Source organism: Trachurus trachurus, assembly GCF_905171665.1.
Source record: "Trachurus trachurus genome assembly, chromosome: 14".
Lineage (NCBI taxonomy): Eukaryota > Metazoa > Chordata > Actinopteri > Carangiformes > Carangidae > Trachurus > Trachurus trachurus.
Window position 1 is genome coordinate 33,663,988 of NC_139903.1, and position 10,000 is coordinate 33,673,987.

Here is a 10,000-nt window from a genome sequence, read left to right on the forward strand (position 1 = left end):
ATGGCTTCCTTTCTGTCTGAACATCAGAGACTGTTGTTTTAAATAGAGATGATCAAAAAGCAAAGCAACTGAAGAATAATGCAAAATATTTTCATCCAATTTGCAAAAAAGAAAAACAAACAACAACAACAACAACAAAACAGACACCTCCTTCCAACCTCAGAGGTGAAGTTTGAGAGAGGTGCTAAATACAGACATTCATCCGAGCGCTGCCTGCTGGTTTTCCTGTTTCACTATGACGGCTGTTCAGATCCAGTCCGATCCGGTCAGGACCAGCTCTGTCCGCTCAGATAGTAACCAGCTGGGACGGAGAGGACACACTGGTTCTGTTGACCTGAGCCTCGGTTTTTGGCGTCGATGAGAAGCAGAGGAGACTGAGCGTAATGATTGATGATGTCACTGACTGTTGGAAAAGACTGCAGACACACACACACACACACACACACACACACGGGTTACTGCAAGCACTAATAGCTTTATTCCTGATTAGTCAGAAAACACATGTGTCATGTCATGAGGCCTTGAAGCCACATTTGATCTTCTCCAAACATCAGATGTGTGCGGATGAGTCGTCTAGTGGAGAAGTAATCTAGTGTGTTCAGAGGATGACAATCTTTAAGGGGCGTCGCATGGCGTAGTGGTTAGAGCGGGCGCCCCATGTATAGAGGCACAGTCCTCGCTGCAGTTGGCCCTGGTTCGAGTCCCGCGTCGGGCGCCATTTACTGCATGTCACTTCCCCTCTCTCTGCCTCCCCGTTTCCTGTCTGTCTCAACTGTACTATCTATAAAGGCATAAATGCCCAAAAAATATACTAAAAAAAAAAATAAATAAAAAGACAATCTTTAATATTAGCGTACACCGTCCTCATGTCTGTGTCTCTATGTTTTTAAAGGTCCCATATTATGAAAAACAGGTTTTTTTCTGGTCTCTACATACATAAACTGATCCTCCCTGAGCCTACCAACTCCTAGAATGGGGAAAGCCAATGACTCTGCAGCCCACCGACTGGTAAAACGGTGCTCATACAGGCTGTTCAGACTCAGCTCCTGTGGTGATGTCACGACGGGAGTGAGGCCGGCCCCTCAGCGCCATAAAACGCCTACCACGTCTATTTCTATGGCTGCAGTACACAGCAAGAAACTCCTGAGCTAAATTGATGACATACCGACCAATTTTAAGTGATAAAGTGGTAATAATCTTTGCCGTGTACAGTAACCATGTTACTTAAAGGTGCAGGCACAGAAACAGCTTGTTCTCAGTAGAGCTTGAGCGACTTTTAGACAGCCGACATTCAGGACCACGGATCAGTTAGAGGCAATACATTTACAATACAGTTTAGTTGGACGTCTGACAGCTGAGTGAAATTGAGTAAAAAGAAAAGAGTATAATATGGGACCTTTAACTTCAGATCAGAAAATCATCCAGTGTATAGCCAGACATAGTTTTTTTCTTGTTCTTATTCTGTATCACTGCAGTCACTGTTAGCCTTTCAGCTTTTCAGTGCGCTGTTTGCATCCCTGACTTTTACCGCATGGAGAAACAAAAAGGGCGAGTCGAGTCACGTCGAGCTGGTGGCAACGCGGCATTTGTGTGCTGTTTGTGTAGAACTGAAGAGACTGAGACCAGATCCAGGTAGGTCTCAGGTCTCAGGTCTGTTTACCTCCTGCAGCTTGAGTCCAGTGCCAAGCAAGAACTGCTGGTGCTGCTGTCTGATCTGGATGTTGTAGACTTTGCCCTGGTAGAAGACCATCAGGGTGAAGGGCTGGTTGGCCAGCTGCCGGGTGCTGTCCCTCACCAGGTATGCCCCGTCCTCCATAGGCGCAAGTCAGAGGTCAGTGATGTCAAAATAAAACTAGTAAATAAGTAAAGCTCATTTTTTTCAACTTAAAGGGATAGTTCACTCAAAATTGAAATTTCGGCGCAGCACTGCATGTCCATATGACGGTTGCGAACGGAGCTCACTTTTCTTCGTCCAAATAGACACACCAAAAAACATCCAAATACCTCCATAGTATTCGTCTGTAATGTCCTTCTTGTATTGAAGCCCCAACATGAGAAAAGTCTATGTTTTAAGCTTGTTTGTAGCGGAAGCTCCCAGTGTCTCAGTTCACTGCTTTGCCTATGTGCAAATCTCGCACGATTTGCATTGACGCCCAGTTCACGGCTCCGCAAATCGCGCGAGATTCCAGCAGAGCAACACTGGGAGCTTCCGCTACAAACAAGCTTAAAAATATAGACATATTTAATTTTTTTCAGAACAATTTCTTATGTCGGGGCTTCAATACAAGAGGGACATTACAGACGAGCTGTGTGGAGGTATTTGGATGTTTTATGGTGTGTCTTTTTGGACGAAGAAAAGTGAGCTCCGTTCGCAACCGTCATATGGACATGCAGTGCTGCGCCGAGCCCCGCTGTAACTGAAGCCACGGAGGACTCTGAAACTTCTCCCAGCCCTTAGTCGACATGAGGGTAGATAATGAGTGAAATTTCAATTTTGAGTGAACTATCCCTTTAAGTTTATAGCTCTTCATATGATCCACTAACTAACATCTTGTAAAATTAAGCCACTGTTCTATTTCAATGCAGAATAGAAATTTGACAGCACCTTTAAATCCGTAAAACACTAAAAAGAAATAAAACATTTCTAGTTTATGACATCAAGGTTTTTTCATGTTTGTATAAACTACTCAACTATATATTCCTGTTACCTTGTAGACTCGTTTCAGACACCCCTCTGCCTGACCCCGGGTCACCTTCCCCACATACCAGCGAGGGTCCATCTCCTGTCACAAGCACACACACAGCTGAATTTGTTAAAGGGATAGTTCAGCTTTTTTTTTAAGTGGGGTTGGTACAAATGGCCACAAAGTATCTGCAGTACAAAGGTCTAGAAAGTTCATCCAATGTGCTGAAGAGAAAGTAAAAATTATAAAACAGTAAAACACAGATAATATCCCATTAATACGGAAGCCTATTGTGTTCACTTGAAAAAAAAATTGGAATAGGTTTTTTTTTTTTTTTTTAGTTTTTCAGAGCAAATTCTTTTTCTGTTTTTCGGAGTATTTTTTCTGAGCTCCCACCTGCAAGTAACGTTTAACCACTGCAGTCAGTCCAGCCTCCACTTCATCATGGATCTATTAGATCTATCAGATCCATGATATGTATATCCACTTTGAAAAATACAGTCCAGCATTGTTTTGTGCTGCATGTATATACTACAGTAAAAGAGTGTAAGGACTGATTTCAAAATAAAGGTGCTACATCAGACTGCTCTGAGAGTGACACTCTCTCAAGTAGTCTCCTTTCAATATCAATCTGAATTTACAGGGGACACAGTGACGACTTCATCACCCAGGAAATTCTGCAATTGAATCCGCTTTGGAAGGTCACCTTTATTTTGAAATCAGTCCTTACACGCTCTTACTGTACTATATACATGTAGTACAAAACAATGCCAGGGATAGCTTGACTGTATTTTTCAAAGTGGAGCATATACATATCATGGATCTAATAGATCTAATAGATCCATGATGAAGTGGAGGCTGGACTGACTGCAGCGGTTAAAGCCGGGGTAGGCAGGATTTGTTGTGAAAACAAGCCTACAGCTCCCGGTATCTTTGACCAATCAATTCTATTCTGGTCTGGGGTCTCCTGATTGGTTAAAGGGCCGGCCCCACTCTGTCCTCCCGACAGAGTGGGCTTTTCAGGCTGCTGCATACAGAAACACTGTGATCGCCCCAAACACACAGACCTTTCCTTACTGATAGCCGAATGGGAAAACAATTTAATATTGTATTTTGCCAACTCTCTCTCTCTCTCTTTCTATATGTATATATATATATATGTGTATATATATACTGTATACACATATACAGTATATATATATATATGTGTGTGTGTGTGTGTGTGTGTGTGTGTGTGTGTGTGTGTGTGTGTGTGTGTGTGTGTGTGTGTGTGTGTGTGTGTGTGTGTGTGTGTGTGTTTGTGTGTACAGTAGTGATCATAATGATGTTGAGAAAAGAAAACGCATTGATCTCCAAAATTGCACACGATTAGCAGGAATGGAACCCAGACTTTGATAAAGTTTTGATGCCATGGAGAGCTGCCCTACTAGGTGAGCTATAGGAACTGCTGCTGTGAATCATTATTGTGTCTCCCATCTTTCAGGGTTGGCTGTAAACCACATGGCCCCAACCAACTTTAAAAATAAAAAATGTATCAGCACGGCTGCGTCTTCACACGACCGCCTCGCCACAGCTGCATCATTACGCAGCCATGGGATTTTGAAAAATCCAAAAAACTCTGAAAAACTGAAAAATACATTTCTGTGAAAAACCATAAAAAAATTACTCAGAAAAACAGAAAAAATACTACTGAATGCAATTGTCTCACTCTCTCTCACTTTTTTGTACTTTTTTTTTCATTTAATTGCATCATTACTACACTTTTGTGAATGTTTTTATTTGACCCTATCTTTGTATTTTGGTTCATGCGAGAAGCTATGTCCTATCAGTGCTGGGCAAGTTACTGAATAGTATTAACTGGTTACAGTTACCAGTTACATCCCTCAAGAATTAATTAAATGACTTTACAAATTAGGCCTATACTGCTTCATTAGTTACTTGTTCTTTCTTCAGTTCTCTCTTTTTTATGACTTTATTTTACAGGATAGACCCTTGAGATGTGCCATCTCATTTTCAAGGGGGTCCATCTTTGATTGAATATATCAACTGGCTCCGTCAGTGAACTCTTTTAAAAATAGACTCGATCAATGTTGGTCAAACAAGGACTTTTTATATAATTACAGGGCAAGGGTATGAATTATTTTGTTTTGTGTTTGTTTTTTTCTCTTTCTTGTTTTTGTTTTTCTCTTGTAGTTTTCTTGAGATTTTTTGGGGATTATTTTGTCATATGTATTTTAGTGATTATGTATGAGTTGGTATATTTGTGTTTAAATTTTGTATGTTGTTATTTATTTGAGTCTGATGTAAAGGATTTATATCCTGTATCAGATATTTTTCATTAAATTTCATTAAATTAAATGACAGGCTATGAACAGTGAGCAATAGATTTAGCGTTCTCATTTGGTGAAGAAGACTGTGTGTGTGTATTTTGTTACCTGAGCTGCATTTGGAGGATGAAACGATGGTCTGTCTTGTCCAACAAAGCTGCCCTTGCGATCATCCATTCCTGCCCACACACACACAGTTACAAACTTTAGAGACTTGCTGCCTGTGTACAGATTCAGGAGGAGCGCCCCCTGGTGTTCCCACAGCTCACACAATCCCACCTTCAGACTTTACATTTCACAGATAAATGGAGTTTGTAATGTAAACACACACACATTTAATAACTATGCTACAATACAATACATGGCAGCCATTAAAAGAAATGTCAACAATCGACAATCAACTGAAATCTGATTGGCTACCCTGTTTGCCCCCCCAATTGTCATTGACTTGTAGGAAATCTCTAAACCTCTCCTAATGTTCACTGTACGGAGTTATAAGCATCAACTTCTGACTAAGGCTCTTAAAGGGATAGTAGCATTATTTTAAAGTGTGGTTGTATGATCTACAAATAGCCCCTAAGTACTTTAATTGCAGTAGAAGACTCTCTGCACTCCTCCCGTTAGCAACGCCAGCCCATAATAGCCCTGCATAGAGATTTACAACATACAGTGTTGTGGACAGACCCAAAGAAACGGCCTATTTTCACGGCCTAAAAGAGGTTTTACCTGGAAAAAAATACACAGTTCCATTGTTCGCTATAATATAATTTTTTCCAGACCCTCAAAGTGCAGGAAAAACACAGTTTTTATTTGGACCTAACCAACTGCTGATCGGCGGGCGCTAACCCTGGGCCGGAGGGATACGTGAGTTGGTTAGCTCCAAGTAAAAACTGCGTTTTTCCTGCACTTTGAAGGGCTGGAAAAAATTATGTTATAGCGAACAATGGAACTGTGTATTTTTTTCAGGTAAAACCTATTTTAGGCCGTAAAAATAGGCTGTTTCTTTGGGTCTGTTCACAACACTGTATGTTGTAAATCTCTGGGCAGGGCTATGGGCTGGCGTTGCTAACGGGAGGAGTGCAGAGAGTCTTCTACTGCAATTAAAGTACTTAGGGGCTATTTGTAGATCATACAACCCCACTTTAAAAAATGCTACTATCCCTTTAATCAACTCTACAGCAAACATCCCAGTGTTCTAAAGAAAATGCTGTAGGATTGTTGTTGTTCTCAATTTCACCATTTGAGTGGCAGTTGATGCTTGTTCTGGTTATTCTGTAGGCCTATACATTGACTGTTACACAAAACACTGAGATGTTTATTGTAGAGATCTATAAGATATTCATGTTACAGTAATTGTGAGAATTTATTGTGTTGTTTATTCCGCTTTTTGTTGAATTGATCATTGATTCATTATAATCTTAATGTTGACACTGACAGCGGAAAATGAAAAGGTGACAGGAATCTTCCTTACGAAGTGAAAGATTCAATGTGACCACAGTAAAAGCAAGATGAAGACATAGGCTACTGTAAACAGTGTGTAACTGTACAATATAAATATTGAAGACAGCGATCAGTGACAGGCTTCATTTTTGTGACTTTTGTTTGGCCCCCGCTGATTCATGGTTGTTACCCCCTCTGGCCCCCAACAGAAAATACTCGGGCCCCGCCCCTGCACTCATCCTTACCAGTGGAGCTCAAAGAAGCTGCTTAGCAAAGCTAAGCTAGCTGCCAACTATTTCTCTGTTTTCTCTGCTAAGCTAAGGTTACCAACATGTTACCATCAACGCTACCGAGAGGCAAGGAGAGGATTTCCCAGAATGGCGAGCTGCTCTTTAATGTTTGTGTTGTTCTTACCAGAGTGCATTTTGGGAGGTGGCAGACTGTGAAAAGAAAAACAACAAACACATTATTCATGGACCATACACACACTCACACACACAGCAGTGGATTAATCCATATTTGCTGCTGTTGTGAGTATTTATATGATATATATTAATCCACCGTCGAGATATGAACTATTATTATTTGATTTGTTTATAGCTACCTGTCTCCGTGTCGTGCGGGGGGGCCAGGGAGCCCAGGGCGGGGGGGCAAACCTTTACTTTGGAGGGGGAAGGTGTTGTTTTTAGAAGCTGGAAGAGAGAGACAGAGCTTAAAGAACAAATGCCTGAAAAAAATAAAACATGGGAGACTTGAAATTCCTGAAGTATGAAGCTGAGGAGGCTCTGTGGCTCTGGAGACGTTCGTCATGTCAACGAAAAATTAAATCAAAGTAAAAAGAGGTAAAGACATCTCACCTTCATCGTGTGGCTGTTGGTGATACAGAGGAGAGGAAAAGGTCACATTTCATTCTGGACAAATTTACCATCAAAATAATAATAATACAAAAAGCTGAACACTTTAAATGAATAAAAACAGAATATTAGAGATTTGAATGTGTCTTCCACCATAACTTCATTCATAGTACGTTCATTTTTCTTCAGTTTTTATTTCTTTCATGTCTGTTTTCCTGGCCACATTCAGTTGAATATCTTTCACTCACCTCTCTCCTTCCATCAAACCTGTTCAACCAAACCACAGAGAAAAAACAGTCAATTATGAAACAACAGATTAGATTAGACACATTAGATCATTTTACAATAGAACTCACTGGAAACAAATGGGATGGAGGTGGATTCAGAAGAACCCATAAAGAAGTGAGTGGATGAACAGTAGCTTAATGCTTATCTGACTAAGTGAACAGTTGAATCAGAGCGCGATGGAGGACAGGCGAGACCTCACCTGTTGGGTGAAGGTCTGGCTGAGGAGTTGCTTCTGCCGACAGAGCTGGAGATAGGAGGAACGGGGGGTTTGGACCAGGCGGAAGGCTCCTGCTCCACACAAAGCACCAACAATATAGAAGAGTTGTCAGTGAAACAATAACTCACCTTGTCCACTATAATGTTGAATAAAGTTTATTTAAAAGAAAAGTATGGCAAACCATTTTAACAATTAAAAGCCAGACTGGATATGTGTTGCAGGTATCTGTAATTCAATTTTGCCTTGTCAAAAAGAATATTTCTGATATCCGCAACTATTCTTCCTAGGACAAATGACGTCCCTTTAACCATTCATGTGTATGGGGTTTGTCATTACAGATCTCTGAATTACGACTAGTGCGAATTCCAGTTTGAAATATCTACAATTTGATTCTGACTAGTCATAATTCCAGTTCCAGTTATCTTTAATTCACCTCAACAGATATCTGAAATTAAGTTTTGACTAGGCGAAATGAAGTTGTAGATATCTGTAACTGGAATTAGTACTAGTGGTAATTCAGTTACAGATATCTGTAATTCACATAGTGGATATCTGCAACTGAATTGTAGATATCTGTAATGACAAACCCCATACACATGAATGGTTACAGTGACGTCGTTTGTCCTAGGAAGAACGTAGTTGTGGATATCTGAAATGACAATTGTGGATAGGAAGAATGTAGTTGCGGATATTGGAAATGTTCTTTTTGACTAGGCAAAACTGAATTACAGATACTTTGAATGAAAAATCCAACTGTAATTACGACAATTCAGAAATGACGTTGTTAATTCCGGACAGTCAAACTTAGCTTTTAAATGTTAAATCCGCTTGCTATCGAAAACTCACCCTGTCCACTGTGTTCCGATGAGGTCCTGTGGAAAAAATGAATTAGTTTTAGGACAAATTGATTAATTATAAGTGATTGACTCCCACATTTGGGTGGAAGTAGCCTATTTGTTTGTCTTAAAGAAGCAGCTGCTGCAGCAGCAAAATTAAGACAGGTAAAAATGAAAACAGAATTTTGAGCAGAGGTGAGTGATGAGCCACTGGTCTGTAATCTGTCCCAGGACACAGCACAAGTGTAGGTTATTAAAGGTACTAGGATGTCAGGAAAATTTAGAAAAAGTGTAGTTTTGGATAAGCAATGAGCAGAATAAAAGTAAAGATGATTTAATGAGTGACGGTGGGTCCTGGTCCTGGTCTTGGTCCTTGGTCAGTAGGCCTACCTCTGCTGGGGGATGGGTTGGATCCTGAATCTCTGCCTGGTTTGCTGTCACGACAGATCTGGGGGGGCGGTGGAGGAACTGAACACAAAAGATCAACAGCTTAATACGACAGACGATCAAACAATCTATAATCTATATATCTACATATAATCTGAGTGATTCATTTCTCACATAAAGACCAAATGACGGCAGGAAAATTAGACCGGAGGCCTTACTCTTCCTTTGTGTGTTTACATAGTAAGAAGAGCTGCATCAACTGAAAGACAGCTCATTAGCAGCTCTCTTTATAACCGATTAAAGCAGACAAATCAGTTATTAGATTGATAGATAATGAAAAATGATAATTCCAGCCTCAAAAGTACATTGTGTAGGAATTCCTCCCATCTATCGCCAGCAACTCAATCCTATTTTTCATGCTACATTCACGTGAAATTGGGCAGACGGCAGACGGACGACAGCCGCTGCACGTAACGGCATAAACAAGCCTCTATGTAAACAAGTGGTCCGTCAGCACGAGGCAAAACAATACACAGGACAATATGTTGTCATGGCGATGTGGTATTGTTTACCTGACCCACGTTTTACCGGCTTTCTCTGGACTTCTGTGACTAAAATGACATCTGGTTTGTTACCGACGGCCGTCTGCCCGACTGCAGGTGAATGCAGCATCAGTGAACGGCATGAACGGCTAATTCAGAGCTTACCGGAACACTTCAGTTTGTTGATGGGGGGGATTACTGATTAATGAAAAACAGACTTTTGAACAAAATAATTGATTTTCATGAAGAGATAACAGGAGAAGTTACACAATGTCCCTTTAATTAACAGCAGCTGAATCAGTCTTCACTTCCTGTTTGCAGTGCATCATGGATGTTCAGACTGAGTCAGGAAGTGATGTCACTCAGCCTGTAGTGTCACTCACGTTTTCCTGATGGCCGTGGGGAGGGGTCTCTTCTGGTGGAGT

General features: G+C 40.8%; 1 protein-coding gene across 1 annotated transcript in view; it reads right to left on the reverse strand.

Annotated features, from left to right (window-relative positions):
- lcp2a (lymphocyte cytosolic protein 2a) overlaps positions 1-10,000 on the reverse strand; it is a 19,140-nt gene that overhangs the window by 147 nt on the left and 8,993 nt on the right. The window contains exons 9-20 of the mRNA XM_083987446.1: positions 9,959-10,000; positions 9,037-9,114; positions 8,657-8,682; positions 7,793-7,881; positions 7,554-7,572; positions 7,309-7,321; positions 7,056-7,143; positions 6,866-6,891; positions 5,120-5,190; positions 2,709-2,783; positions 1,661-1,810; positions 1-416 (exon numbers count right to left, since the gene is read on the reverse strand). The exon at positions 1-416 is cut by the window's left edge and continues 147 nt beyond it; the exon at positions 9,959-10,000 is cut by the window's right edge and continues 7 nt beyond it. Coding sequence (XP_083843572.1) covers positions 267-416; positions 1,661-1,810; positions 2,709-2,783; positions 5,120-5,190; positions 6,866-6,891; positions 7,056-7,143; positions 7,309-7,321; positions 7,554-7,572; positions 7,793-7,881; positions 8,657-8,682; positions 9,037-9,114; positions 9,959-10,000 — 827 coding nt within the window. The 3' untranslated portion in view covers positions 1-266. The remainder of the gene's footprint in view (positions 417-1,660; positions 1,811-2,708; positions 2,784-5,119; positions 5,191-6,865; positions 6,892-7,055; positions 7,144-7,308; positions 7,322-7,553; positions 7,573-7,792; positions 7,882-8,656; positions 8,683-9,036; positions 9,115-9,958) is intronic.